This window comes from Nyctibius grandis, chromosome 7 (assembly GCF_013368605.1).
Source record: "Nyctibius grandis isolate bNycGra1 chromosome 7, bNycGra1.pri, whole genome shotgun sequence".
NCBI classification, from domain to species: domain Eukaryota; kingdom Metazoa; phylum Chordata; class Aves; order Nyctibiiformes; family Nyctibiidae; genus Nyctibius; species Nyctibius grandis.
In genome coordinates this window covers 31,064,219-31,079,383 of record NC_090664.1, presented here as the reverse complement: position 1 = coordinate 31,079,383, position 15,165 = coordinate 31,064,219, and the positions used below count along the sequence as shown (strand labels likewise).

Genomic DNA, 15,165 nt, shown 5'->3' with positions numbered 1-15,165 from the left:
TTTCTACTTAAAATTGAAATCCATTTGTGGATCTGGGTCCTACAGTCTGGCAGAGCTGCCAAAATAAAAATTGTGAAACAAATATCATGCTTTCTACAATGTCAGTGTAGTCCAAGGACCAGCATTTATATAGAAATATATTTGCAGCAATTTTAGAAGCACTATTTCTGATATAATTAAGTATCTTTTTTCAGTAAATAGGGAAAACATTTAATTCTGTTTTCACCTTGATTTCCATAATTTTGCTTCCAGCAGAGCCAAAATGTCAGACAAAAGCGATTTAAAAGCAGAACTTGAGCGCAAAAAGCAGCGTTTGGCTCAGATAAGAGAAGAAAAGAAACGGAAGGAGGAAGAAAGGAAGAAGAAAGAGGTAAATATGCAGAAGCGCCTTTTAGATAGCTCATGCTTGCAGAAGGGGCTTGCTGAGGTTTTGACATTGTATATCCCAAGGTACCTGTCATGTGGAATGAGATCCTCAAACCCACATCAGTCTAACCTTAAAATCAAAATGCTTATTTTTAGTCAAGAAAGTTGGGGTGAGGGAATTGCTTTTAAAACCAACGCACTGCCAGATGACAACAGTTTAGACAACATGATGTGTATGTGTGTGTAGAAAGAAAAATTGATTTGCCACAATGCTTTTTCATGGGCTCTCCTTCAATGGAAAGGGAGTGGAGAGTGGGGAAAGACAGAAAGAGGGCTTACCTTTTTTTCAAGCCATTACGATCTAAATATGTATTTTTGTACTCTGAAGACTAGTTTGATTACTAGCTAAGGTAACAGATTTACAATTATTATTCTCCAGTAAAGTAAAACATAATTGCAATTGCATTTTCATCTTCTGGCATGGGTGCATCTTTCAGTTCTGTTAAAGTTTGATTGACATATTAGTTTATTTGTCTCTTGACAATATGCATTAGGTTTTTCATTAAGGGATTTGTACTTCTTTTTATTCAGTCACTTAGTGGAATAGAGGTGAGAATTGACAGGGAGTGGATATTCATTTTCATGCAAAGTCAGAGAAGCATTAAGTGATTATGTTTCCTTTCCTTCAAATGTCAACACTTACCATAGTTTAAAGCACCTGTTATCCTTTACTAATAACTGGTTTCCTTTTAAACTGACACTTTAATATTGTACGTGAATTTCATGGAATTACTGTGGAAATGTGATGTGATCCAAGAAATCAGCGTTCCGGTTTTGTCTGTCTCTTTAATCTTTTTTCATTTGAGCCATTTTTGTGCAATTACCAGCACACCCCTCCGTGAGGCTCCTGGAGTCACTGGGGGAGTCCTCTGTAAGCAAAACTTTAAATGTTAACATTTTCAGTGTTCATTACTAGCCTGTTAATGAATTAGAGGGAAGGGAGCCAAGCTAACGGCTCGAGGAAGCTATTAAGTCCTTTCCTTTGTCCTCTGCCTCTGATTTTATGCCTCATGGAGATCTTGTGATGGTTGGAACTTTCCACTGGCCCCGATAGCCAGATCCAGGTCAGGACACCCAGCTCTACAGATTACGCCGTGGTGCCTGACAGTGGCACTGTATATGGGGTGCACTGGTATGCCTGATGGCCTCCAGGAGTGAAGCCTAACATTCACTTAGGTGCTTAGCCGTGTACACTGGTGCAGAAGAGTTGTCTACAACCCTGTGTACTGTGAGATACTTCAGGCTAGCTCATGGGAATAGCTGAGCCCAGGAATATGCCTGAACTTTGTCACTGTCTGTAAAAGCAATGTTCTTCTGCATCCTGGTGATGTCCAAACTGGAGAACATGGGGATGCTTCTGAGCTTCAAGGTTTTCTGCTGTGCCTGCACCAACATCAACACCAGGCTGAGCCACTGTTCAAATCCCCTGTACTCCACACTCTGGTTTCAGCAGAAGGGAAAACCTCTCAGTGTGGAGGTTAGATAGGATCAGTCGGCTCATAAGCAACCTTAGGATCCAAAGTATAGAGGTAGATGCCACCAGACATTCTCTATAAGAACTGTGCTGGGATTGCTGTATTTAAGACATGATAAAATGATAGCAGGGACCACTTGCATTTTGTTTTACTTGCATTACTGGTTACTGCACTAGACTACAAAGTGGGACATGGGTTCAGTTCCCTCATCTGCTTGGGAGAAGGGCTGCAAGCCTTTTTCTTTCAAGGGAGTGATTGGTGTTTTCCTTCCACCTTACTAAATTGAGGAACCATGAGCCAAATGTAAGGGATTCTGGCTAATGCAGATGTTGCTTCTCCTGTTTCTAGGTCCCAGTAGACCAGAGGGGGAGGAGGCTAATGTGTGGAAGCTCCAAGTAGATATAGATATCTAAGCAAAGAGGGAGGGGTCCTGTGGACCATTAGTTTTGGCTGTTAGTGCCCAGGGCTGCCAAAATCCTATTTTAGACACGTTAGTCCTTTCCTTTGCTCCTGTTAGATGTTGGTGTTTATGAGAAACTATTTTTATTGCCAAAAGGTGCTTGGGACCAAATGTAGGCCCTTAAGCTACATCAGTGGAGTCCAATGGAATTTTATTTCTTGATCCTAGAGTAAGTAGGAAGGGGCCGTTTTTATTCAGGGTAATGATATTTTTTATTCTATGGTCAGCTTTTATATCAGCTGAATAAGTTGCGTCTGATGAGTGAGAGTCAGAAGATGTCCATCAGTGTCCTGTAAAAATCCTTGCAAATGTACTTGCAAAGATCAGTTTTCCCACGCACTCAGGGAAAAATATTGTTCCTGATATAGAGAGTGTAAATTAGCTAAGTTATAAATTATCTAAATGTATCTAAGTGAATTTCAAAGTGTACCTAAGGAGTGGTGCATATAAATATTTTCCACACACTTAATTGCTAGAGCTGATTATATGTGAATTAAACTTTTGTGGTTTGTTTTGTTTTGACTCAGGCTGATCTACAGCAAAAGAAGGAGCCAGCTCAGGAAGATTCTGACCTAGACCGCAAAAGAAGAGAGACAGAAGCTTTGTTACAGAGCATTGGTATATCCCCAGAACCACCTCTAGGTATTTAAGAGAAGCACACTAAAGCATTCAGCTCTACCATGATGAATGCATTCTTTCTATTAAAGCATGCTTGGCTTTTTTTGATTTTTGGCTGTATTAGTGAAGTGAACTCTTCTGTTCGAATGCCTTCCATACCATTCACATATACCAGCTCATGGCATTTTGAGTACTTGTCATTGCCAAAAACATCTGCTTCATTTCTTCAAGAAATTTTTGTGAACGTAATGCAGGTTGGTTTTGCATACTGGCAGTGATTTCTTTTCTGATGGACTGTTTTATCTTCTCTCACGTCTATCTGATGACCCACAAAATAATATTATAAATGCTGTACTTCATTAGCCCCAAGTTTTGTTTCAAAAATTCAGATTAAGCATTTGCTAAGGAAGGAGGAGCATAGTCATGTGGGAACTCCCACTGATTTTCTTTTAAAATCAAGCAAAACTGGAGAGGGAAAATAAAAAGACAAATCACAACTAGCAAAAAGATTATCATCAGATCTTTATTGTAGATTTGAGATCTGGTTTCGTGTGCTTGGCCTCTTTTTTGGTTTTGATGTTTCAGTTCTAGAATCTGAAGTCCTTGGTTTAAAGATACATGTGGCAAAGTTTATAGTATCTGAATATTGGTTACCTTGGTTAAGTTCTGTCTCACTTATTGGGTGGCCCTAAAGTCAGAAATTTTCTCTTTTCCCTTTTCCTTCTCCCTCTAATCCAGAATCACTGTCACTATTTTATCTGAAATATTGGCCCCTCTGGAGGTATCAAGCCTTGTCATTACATTCATTGGGACTGAATCTAGGATTTTACCTCTAGATATTCTTGCCTGTAATATTTAGGAAAAACTCCAAATTTGATAAAATACTGAAGCCTTGATTTGGGAAAGCACCTTAACAGATGCTTGGGTGCATATGCAAGTAGATTGTGACATTCTAAATTGGGATTTCGATTCATAACTTGCATCAACCAACATTTATTGAGAAAAGTTACTATTTTCCAAAGTTATGATATAGTGACAGAAGCTTTTAAATACCAGTTCTCAGAGGAATTGTCTGACAAGTAATGGTTAGGTTATTTTTATGTATCATAAAAGATGTTTTGTAAATTATATTGTGATATTCTAAAATCAGATACAGTTTTAATGTTCTAGCATTTAAAATACTCATTTTTATCTTATCATATTATAAACTGAACACATACATTCGTGTTGCAAATTATCAGTTCTTATCTGAGTTAATTATTTTGTGTTTGATACTATCAAAAGAACATGAAAATTCACATATAAGATGATCCGTTTTAGTTAAACAATAGTATTTTGTCCTCTTTCATTCCCTGTATATAGAGTCACAATTAATATACAAAGGAGGCTTTTATTCTACCTTCACATACACATATGATACCCAGATCCCACTGTGAATCTGGAATATATAAACAGCCGTGACATACCTGTAACCTGCCAAAGGACTGTCACGGAAATGAATTCACTTTTCATGCCGCAGTCATTTCTGTGACAGTCTCTAGTGAGAATCTGCATGAAATATTTGACCACATGGAAAATCCAAGCCTCTTGACAGGGCTGTCATTATACGTTACAAAGCATAACAAAATAGTTTAAAGTTTTACTCCATTAAACCCATAAAAGGAAATGCACATGATTTAAACCAAATGCGTAGTTTCTCTCTTGCATTAAAATGCCTTTTTGCGTTTTATTCAATGTGGCTGCTTTGAAGAATACTTGCATTAAATCTTGACTGGAGCCATCTCTGCATTTTAAATATTTTTGAGAAACCATTTTAAAAGAAATCAGGATATTTTTACATTTTAATTTATTATTTCCTTGCTGAAGAGCTTTAACTTGGGCTGACCTTGAGCTGTGAACTTCTTTTCCTGTTTCAGGAAACAAAACTGCCTTTGCATGAAATATGCTTCAAAAGCCCTGGCAAGCCACAGAGAAAATAATTTCTAGAACTTGGGCAAATAGCATCTAAACCAAGGGAAAATTTTCCTTGAGTGTTGAAATCATGTCCCACCCAAAATGGAAACTTTATAAGACCTAAATTACTTCGGAAAACGTGACCGCTGAGCAAACTAATATGTGTTCTCATCGTCTTTGGGAAATGATTTTAACTTAGCTGGATTTCCTTATTTAGCTTTTATTTTTTATGTCATATCCACACTGCAGCCTTAGACCATATCTAATGGACACTGGCTTTTGATTTAAATTCAAAATTTGAAAAGTATGCTTGTTCTATTGCCTACTTGACTTTACCAGAAGAGTTCACTTAGTTTTTTGACAAGACAAGCCCGTGATATTTCTTCATACTTTTAAAATCTTTTGCAAGTCAACTTTAAACTATACCTAAGAAAACAAGTGCCGTTTTCTTTCCACAGATATCTACTCCATTGATTAGCTGTAGATTCCCATTGGGCTTTCAGTCCTGTCTAAATTCGTGTCAGTTTTAACACTTCCAAAAGACTTAAAATTCACTTGACTCTCTTCCTTTTCTTTTTCTTTCCTTCCTTATTTGCTTTCACCATTTCAAACTCTCCTACTCATTCACCCACTATCATTTTGGTCCATTGGTTTTGATTTGTCTGACACTGTTCTTCATCAGTGCAGTCGCTGCATGTGTTAACATGGGATACCTGTTATTTTCATTATTTAGTCCCAACCCCTATGTCTCCCTCTTCGAAATCAGTGAGCACACCCAGTGATGCAGGCAGCCAGGACTCGGGAGATTTGGGACCCATAGGAAGGTAAGGCACAGAGTTGGTAGTGTTGAATAAATGTAGTTTTTTCACTTTGCTCCTACTTTCCCATTTTTACCTTTGCTTCTGTAAATCAGAACATGCTGTATCTAACGTGTACTTTTGTTTCCACATTTTCCACTGTGTGTTACCATCCAGGAAGACTGGTCTCAGATGGGAGGTAAATAAATGCATGCAGCAGGTGGATCTTAAGCTATGAGCCCCACATCTCACATTGGAAGCAAGAGCTGAATTCACACTTCTAAAATGGCCCACAGAAAGCTGTGAATTCTGTGTGGATATACACTAAAAACAGAGGGAAGTGCCCAGTGGTAGAATCTGTTACTCTTGTGAGTTATCTTTGTTCAAATAACCAGTCCCCTTTGAAGTCCTCTCAGGTGTAACACCAGGCTGCTTCGGGTTCTTGTGTGGCTGCTCACTGCAGTGTCTGCCACTGACAGTGGCAGGGAAGAGCTTGTAGAGAAGCAGGCTGAAATACCCCAAGACCCATGGGCAATTCTGGGGGAATCAGAGTTTTGGGCAGAATGGGAGGGAAGCGGCTCTCTTCTTGTTGGAAAGGGGTGGTGGGATGTGTGTAAGGGATGGGCACAAGAGCAACCTTCTCATCTTTGTTCATATGGCTGAAATAGGAAATGAAGTGGCAATCCCAAAATAATTCCTGCTCTGGAGTAGAAAAGAAAGGAGGATGCTGCTGGTAAAGGAGCATCTGTTCAAGTAAGAAGAGGTCTAAGCAACTATACTGTATATTTTCAGAAATGTGAAACACGGGTCCCAATAGCTCGTTTTGTATCAAACTAGTTCAACATAAAGCTGAGTTGCCAGCTCACCCAAATCGGTGAGCCAAGACTCTGCTAATGGCTTGAAAACACAGTGATTGCTCTCTGCAGTTAACAGTTGTCAGGAGTAGACACCATACCTCTACAGGCGTCAACACTGATGTCACAGAGCTTCAGGTCACCAGATTTCATACCACACCAGCCTTCTGTTTAGAAAAATCACACTTCTGTAAGCTGAAATTATATTGTGTCCCCCTTCAGCCGGATGCGGACACCATCCGTTGTGACGTGGAGGTTGCACAACTGCTGCTGAAATCTGCTCAGCCCTTCTCCCAGGTCTACCCTCTATAAGAAATGAAGGCTGTTAAGCAGGAAAGCCCTAACCTGTGAGATATGGCAGTTCAAAACACAGAAAATAGTCTAATGCTACATGCATAAACAAATGCAGTAAACTTCAGCAAATCAAAGTACTTTGAGCAGAACAAAAATTGTTTTTAAGCAAAGCATAGCCTGCTGTTCAGGATAAAGTCATTTCCCACAGTCCTACATGCAGCTATGACAATGTTGGCTGGAGACATCTAAATTCCTCGTTTTCTTCGAAGCCTTAATGGTGTAACTTTTTTGATATTAAGATGGTGAAATGCCCTTGGAAGAATTAATTTTACTCAAGCGACAAAAGTACTTGACCACATGTCCCTACAGATGACAATGGCATTTGTCCTTTTCTTCAAAGCTCACGACGTACTGCGTTGTGGGCTTTCATTTTGGATCCATTTTCTGGCTTGTTGTGGCCATACTAGGAATTTGGTGGGAATCCCAAGACCTTGTTTGTAGTCCCAGAGTTTGCTTGCCATCCTCTCTGGTATTGAAGGGGCTGTGCTGTGTGCCAGGAAGGCCGCTTGCAGGTGTTTGCCTGGAGCAATCTGTTTGTGGTAATGGAAATTTGATGATGTCTGGTCCAGGCCCTGGGTGGATCTCTGTAATCTGTGGATAGTACTGGGTGGCAATTAGTTTGTACTGGGTGCAGGTAGATGTGCTCAGTGTGTCGATGTATGAATGAGTGTACTCGAGCATGCACGTGTGATAGAGCAGTCAAACATGGAGAGCAGAATGTTGGTAGACCTGTCATCACAGCATGTAAAAAGCATGAAGTCACCTGTGCTGTTTTCTCTTGGAGAGATGCCTAGACCATATTTCTGATTTATTTTGACTACTGTATATACGAATGCCTGTTTATCTGTATAAGCAAGGTTATCCTGCTTCATTTTAATGTATCCTTCCATTTTGCTCTCTATGATAGAGGGCACTTTTGCTGGATCCCCTCTCAAGCCATCGTGCTTGTGACATCTTCCCCTTTTCCCCATTCTGCTGCAAATTTGCTGTACAATAGTAGACTGAGCACAGGCATTAGAGGAGAGCAGATTAGTTCCAAAGCTGCTAATGCCCCAATCTCAGCAATCACAGCTCGTCTGTCCTTGCTGCTATCGATGCTGCAGAAATGACGAGCTCGCGCAGGCTGGCAGAAATCCTGCATGCAGTCTGATTACTCATTGCTGAATTGTTCTCCAGAGGAAGATATGGATATTAAAAAAAAAAAAAGCAGCTGTGAAGTCATAGATTTTGGTTCACTACAGGAGGGAGGCCCTGTTGAAAACTCTGAAGAAAACAAGAGACCTTCATAAGCTCTCATTCGAGGCAGCAGTTTCTGGTGCAGAACTAGGTTGGGGTTCACACTTCTGTGAGTTGTTGGCATTTCTGGTAGTTGTCAGACTTAATCTATTGGTCCCAATATCACCAAGTATATCTGAGGTATGTTTGATTGGCAAGCACCTGTCATTTCTTACAGAACGGTGAATGTAGTTTAGCCAGAAATCCAGGTTTCTGACATCCACTTTTCAGGAAGGACAACTGATAAATTGGAGATATTGGTCAGTGTTAAGTAGTTGTTATCCTGGAACCACAGACCTCACTCAATCTTACTTCGCAAGATGAAAACTAGCTGGTAACTTGCTAACCAAGTGTAATAGTTATATGGGGAGCAAAAGGGCTCCAGTGGGCAATGTGTAAGAGCAGCAAATTGTTTGGCATTGGAGCTGGACAAATATAAAACCAGAAAAAAAATTGTAAAATTTTAATGGTGAGACAAATTAATCACTAAAGCAATTTACCTAAAGTCGCCATTGGACATTGCTCATTCAGGATAATGTGCCTGCCCAACAGGCGGATAATTGGTCAAACAATAATTCATTCAGAAAAGTCATGCAGCCTTTTTGTTGTTCCACAGGAAGAAAAGCTGCATGGTCACAATGGTCCCTTCTGCCATACAATCTACAGACCAGTAGTGCTGCTATCCTGCAGGACCATTGTCCATTATCTCCAGCACAATAGCTAGAGCAACGTTGTCTTTTCCCTGATGCCATTAAGCTTATTAGGAGAAGGTGTGAGGCGGACTGTGTAACAGCACTAAATTATGGAACCATTTCTGTTCTGTGCAGCCCAGGTTTCTATGGGGTTTTTTGCTGCTTGATCTTTAGGACCACGTTGCTATTTGTCATAGCCTTTTCACTAGGGATAACATTAAGGTTCAGGAGTGTTCCAGCTTCCCCCTGAACCATAACAGCAACTGTAAGAATGAGCAGATGTTAGATGAGTAATGGTGCTCGAAACTACTGACAGTTTTCTTTGAATGCTTTCAGTTGGACAGGAGAGACAAATTTTTTTTTATGGTCTTGGGGATCAATTCTGGGTAGGCAGAGGCATGTTATACTTCGATTCTGGAAGATTTTACCATAACTCTGGGCTTAAGAAATAGGTTTGGTATGTGGTGCTCTTTTAGTTATCAGGCTGCTCTGAGCAATTCATTAGAGCCCTGTTGTTAACAGCACAGCGAGCAACTTGCCTATCTCCACATTGCTTTGCACACCCACAGCCTGACCAGATGCCTATCTCTGGATAGATGGGTTAGTGGTTCACAGGGCTTTCTGTTATGATGTATTCAGACATGACTCATTTTCCACAAGACAATGTTGCAGGATCCCATGAAGATTCTCCTTGGAATAGAGTATGCGTGGCTCTTTCAGGATAAGTGTTTTGTTTAGTATTTTGTAAGCATTTTGTTGATGCCCAATGTCCTGTTGCTGATGGTCAGCTTATACAGACATGCACAACTGAAATGTAGATTTCAGCTAACTAGATTTGAGTAAATGTTGTGAAGAAAGGGGCTGAGGTAAAGGCATTTGCTGAGAGCTCCTATGCTGTAGCATGGCGTGAAACACAAATTTGCCTCTTTGGGGCTATTAGTATGGAGCTTCTTTGTGGTAACTATATGCATCTCAGCCCTCCCTAGCAGGTGCTCTGAATATTTGCTACCTTAGTGTGCCAGAGAGGGTAGCTATTACAGTATGACTGTCATGAAACAGTGCCCATGGAGAGGCATGTTTTACTACTCAACATACCTTCAACATTCATAAATCTCATCTTCTCAGCACTCACAGCCATGAACTGCATGTTTGTGTCAACTGGGAGAATACACAAGGACAGACCTTGTATAGTGCCTCAGAGCCAAGCAGTGCAATACCAGGTCTTGTGGGCTGAGCCAGCTCTGTGGAAGAGCCCCAGTATCCTGTCGCAGGTAGAGCCAAAGCACTAGGGTTGGTCTATGCTTTGCATGCTGGATCAACATAAGACAGCAGAAATGTATCTGTGCTGGAAGGGTGTGCTCCTGTGGCTGGGCAGCTTTCATGGGCTAATACTAGCCTGCATTGGTATGTATGCTTGTATTATCCGCAGGGTGTCCGTGTGTTCACCCTGGCGTGTTGCACACTTGGAGGAGTTGCATTTGTGGACCAAGGTGTGATTTATCTGTGTGGCCCATTTTTTCCCTGTATCCTTCACTGCTTCTGTATGTTCCCAGCTAGCTTTGTTACTCTACAATGGTAGGTTTGCACAGTAGCATCCCATTTATTGTTGAGCTGGGGTGTGCGTGTGTGTGTATGTGTGTGTGTGCAGTGGAGTGCCACGCATGCAGCACTTCCCTGGGTGCATTTTGTACTGGAACATGAGAATCCCATTAGGCTGCATATAAGGTTTCCCACCTTCCATCTGCTCAGTAAACTGCACCAGGCTCAGCTGTCTCGGACATGTAAAGGTTAATGGTTGCCATTCTTTCTGCAACAGCTTCATCTGTGCTCTTTTACTTTCTAACTTGCATATTTTGCTGCCCATACATTCAGATACCTGATTATTTTGTGGGTTCCTGTAAAGACAAAGATGATAGGAAGCATTCTTCATGTTCTGGTAGCTTCTTTCAGAGAATGGTTATTTCATTGTGGCGTTTTATCTGCTGTAAAATAATGCAAGGTGGATTATTTCGTATTATATCTCTCACAGTCCACTGGTTTTGATGGGTTTGTCTGGCTACAACTACTCATTCCATAATTGTTGTTCTTACTTGGATTAGGGCACTACATAATACTTAGTTTAAATGGTTCTTACCTGAATTATGTTGTCATTCCATTGATATTGCAGTTTTTGAGATGTTTGATGCACTGAAATTGGTTAGCTTCCTTCAGTGTGTGAAGTTTGCTTGCAGTAAGGCAGGGTTAGTCCTTATTTAGATGAAGCTGTAAATATTTAATGAACGTTCCAGTGAGAATGAGTTTGAGCATAGCATTAGCTAGCAAAGAAAAAAAATAAAGGGAAATCAGATTTCTCAAAGAGGTTTTGTAGCAGTAATAAGCCATAGAAGTTCGACTGCTCTGGAATCCTGATTGCCTCATCATCACTACAGATTTTATTTCTAGATAAAATACAGTACGTGAGCAATCCTAGAAATAGAACAGATGTCTGTAATGCTGGAGGACTTTTCTCTGAGCAGCAATATCACCTTTGGCTTTGTCTGTGGGCATATTTTTTTGTCTACTGTGTCAGTCCATCTTGCAGTTACTGTGACCTCTGAATGTGTTCCCAGTTGTATTCCAGAGAACATAGCAGCAGCTGTCACATTAGGTTGGATGTCCTTAGTGGTAGAGAGTCAAGAGCATGTCGTCTTCTCTCTCATTCTCTTTTGAAGTTTGCTGACAATATTAGTCTGCATTCATGTACGTTTTCATCAGATGTGATTCTGAGTTGCTTCCATCTACCATGGCCACTTTGAGCCATTTATATAAAAGAATATATAAAGTATAAAAAGAAATACATTAGGATATGTTTTCTTTCATTGCGTTGATGTCTACCCTCAGTTTGTATTGTCCTGATACAGGGAGAAACAGATGTATTTCGAGTCCTTTTTCTCTGCAACGTATTATTTACTCATTTTTGTATAGTTATTAGGTGTTCTGCTTTACAATGCAATACCTAAACACACACGAGACTTGAGTTAATCCTGCATTGCTTCATGTCTGACTCTCAAACACAAACATTTCTTGTTTCTCAGATATACAATCAAAAGGAAAGAGGTAGTTCTGGAGCAACTGGGCAATGATTGAGCCAGAGCATGTCATTATTGTACATTATTTACAGTTTTGTATTTAATCTTGCTCACTATCAGTCAAGTCAAAAAAAAAAAAGCCATCTCTAGTTAAGAAGTGTGTTCTTACCATATAATATTTAAAACCAGAAAGATTGTTTGCTGATCTCTCATGAGTGTATCTAAATGTCACCAAAGTCTTTAGGTTCTGTGCTTTTCAGGCTTTTTGCCTGAAAAATCAGACTTGGCAACTCAGCTTTTATTTTCACTGTTTTATTTTTAAACAGCTCCTTACCTACTACAGTAATATAACACATTGACATTCTGAAGAAGGGTGTCAGAATGCCATTCTCCCTTTTAAATGTCTGCTTTGCTCTTTAATTAGACAGATAAAGAAGGCAAAGGAAGAAAGTGGATCCTGGTCTCTATTTCATTTATACAGTAAGGTCGGATTATTGTGGTACATGGTCTTTACAGCTCATGCAGTGTATTTCCTATCTTCTCTTTAGCTACAGAAAACATCTCTCTCAGACATTAACAAAATCATGTTTCTGTAAGATCTGCTAAAACCAGTGCTAACATAACCATATTGCCTAGGGCTTAGCTACTTTATCATTAAGTAAATGCATTTGACAGGTTCTGTGCAGTGATGCTGTTTCATCACTGCCGCTCAACTTTGCATTACCAGCATTTCATTGTGTTACTGCATTCACAAATGATAGGGATCCTTCTTCAAATGCAACCAGTACAAGTGGGCCTGTGTTGTGTTGCTTTCAGGAGCAGCAGCCGTAACTGTTATTGGTAGCAGATTATTTTTTTAATGGGTTTTTTTTAAGATCAGTTTATATGTACAAAATAGCTTTTAAATGGCTATTTTAGTGGCATATGTATTTCATAAATGGGCTGAGCCGAAGGGAAGCACAGAACAATGTAAAGAGTCTAAAGGAGCTACAGGAAAGACCAAGGGAAAATAATTACTTTATAGTGACCTTCACTTGCATGGTGTTTTATTCAGAAAAAGGACTGTAACTGTAGGGACCGTTGTGTAGTGCAGACATGAGTCCTTCACAATGGAGAGTCAAGAGAAGCATTTGCTTGGTGGCTAGAGGCAAACAGGATAACCCATGGGATGCTGGCATTACCACCTTGTTTTGGTGGGTTTGGGCTTGATAAGGGATTTTGCCATTACATGGTAAACCCCAGCTGTTAGGTTTTTTCCCATATAATTTACCATGACATCATTGTCAGGATCTCTTGGCACATGTGTTTTATCTTACAGTTTCCAACAGTGTTAGAGGCCAAATTGCACCTTAAGCCTTCTTGACCTGAATCGTGCTGGCATCTGTGAAGGAGAGACAGTGTTGGCCTCCTCCCCTTGCCCGGGGGGACCCTGGCTGCCTCGGCTATCTTTGCTCTAGGAACTCTCCTGCTTTTTAAAGCAATGCTGCAAATCTCTCATGCTTCCCACCCCCAGCCCACTTACAGGACAGTAACAGGGCTGGACAGTCCTCCTTCCACGGAGCGTGGGCTGCTCAGTCTGAGCAGCTGCGTTGAGCTGCTTGCACACATCATGGCTTGCCCTGCGTAGGGTAGTATACGAGGCTGGAGGAAGGCAGGTTTCTTGCAGTCTTTTCCCTCCTTTTGTGCCTGCACAAGAAGAACCACAATCCTTCTCCTTTATATTCAATGTATTTTTAGCCCTAGATATCTGAAGCCTCTGCCTGACGATTTCTTTTTTAGCCTATAAACATAAGCAGACACCTTTGGGACTGATACTTGGCAGTTGCTTTCAAGTGTCTGTATATCTGACCTAGAAAGTAGGGAGTGTTTTTCAGTGCGTGCCGGTTACAAAGTCAGAACGGTCCGTATTAATTAGAATCATCTGCAATCCTTTTAGCATGTGAGCCTGTGGCATCATTAAGGATTTTCATGCTTTCATTCCTAAAGGATGGATAGAGTTCAGTCCTCCAGATCTTTGATTATTTTTCTCATTAGCAAACATCTCCGTGCTATAAATTAAAGGAGAAGGAAAGATTGCCGTTCCCAGGGTGCTTCATAAAATGCCTTGGAAACCTGAGCCCCAGCTGCATCCAGAAGAAAACATTAATGTCTAAAGACCCACTTAACCATTTAGGTTATCAGCACAGCTGCAGTTACTTCTCTGTAGTTATTTCCAGGCATATCATGCATATATTTAGTCAATCAGATGAACTTAGGGACTAAAACACTAATCCTTTTAAAACAAAACAACTTACTTGCTAAGGCCAGCTCAGCTTAAACAGTTCTCTTGCGCAGAATTTCATCTTGATTTAATTAAATTGTGTGAGATCGCCTCCTATGGTAAACTTTTTAATGTAGTTAAACTGGTACAATTTGTGCGTGGAGACGTTTTCTCCTTCAGTAGCCTATTGAAAAGCCCCTCAAAAAATCCGCATTCACAATTCAATGTTTAATCTGAAAAAATAAAAAGAGGCTCTGAGTAGCTATTTCAGTAACTAATTTTTTAGGAATTTTCTTCAAGCCCATAAAATGGGACTTGCTGCCACTGGAAAGATAGTAGTAAATCTCCAGAGCAATTTTTTTTTTTGTTTATCAAGGAGTTTTAGAGCAGTCTAAACATCCCGTATTACATTTTTCAAAAGCAAAACATTTTGGTTTTCCATTTAAAACTGATTTTGATTCAAAAATTTTAGTTGTACTGATTTACTTTAATAATTCAAAATCAAAATAAAATTTCTGAGCTGGTCTATTAAAAGTCAGGTAATTGGGTCATGAAAACTTTTGACATTTTGACTGTTGATGTTAGAAATTTTGACACTTTGAAAACTTTCATACCATGAGCTCTTGTTTCAACCCAGTTGTGACAAAAATCTCATCCCCTTCTGGAATGAGTTTTCTGTTCAGTTCATACACATAGATACATGTATTAGCACAAAATAATTTGTATAAAGGAAGGAACCCACCAACTCTTCTTCCAGCTAGTAGTTACTGTGTTTTAGCACTGAAGCAAAAGTGAAAATTTGCTGAAATCTTTCACAACCTTGTTCAGCTGAATAATACTAGACCTAAAAATTGTAGGTTCCAGCATTCCTGTTACCTCTTTGACTCCTCTGAAAGGCTATGGACTGTCCTTCCTAGGTTTGACTAATAAATA

The 15,165-nt window shown here is 40.0% G+C and overlaps 1 protein-coding gene across 5 annotated transcripts in view; it reads left to right on the top strand.

Moving 5' to 3' along the window:
• The first annotated feature begins 262 nt into the window (after positions 1 to 262).
• The window catches only part of DYNC1I1 (dynein cytoplasmic 1 intermediate chain 1), a 181,743-nt gene continuing 166,840 nt past the window's right edge, over positions 263 to 15,165 (top strand). For 2 of the 5 annotated variants that reach the window (XM_068404650.1, XM_068404648.1), the window contains exons 1-3: positions 263 to 370; positions 2,889 to 3,003; positions 5,666 to 5,756. In XM_068404650.1, coding sequence (XP_068260751.1) covers positions 263 to 370; positions 2,889 to 3,003; positions 5,666 to 5,756 — 314 coding nt within the window. Of the gene's footprint in view, positions 371 to 2,888; positions 3,004 to 5,614; positions 5,757 to 13,864; positions 13,877 to 15,165 lie in introns of all 5 variants that reach the window. The other 3 variants (XM_068404649.1, XM_068404647.1, XM_068404651.1) reach the window with 2 other exon arrangements.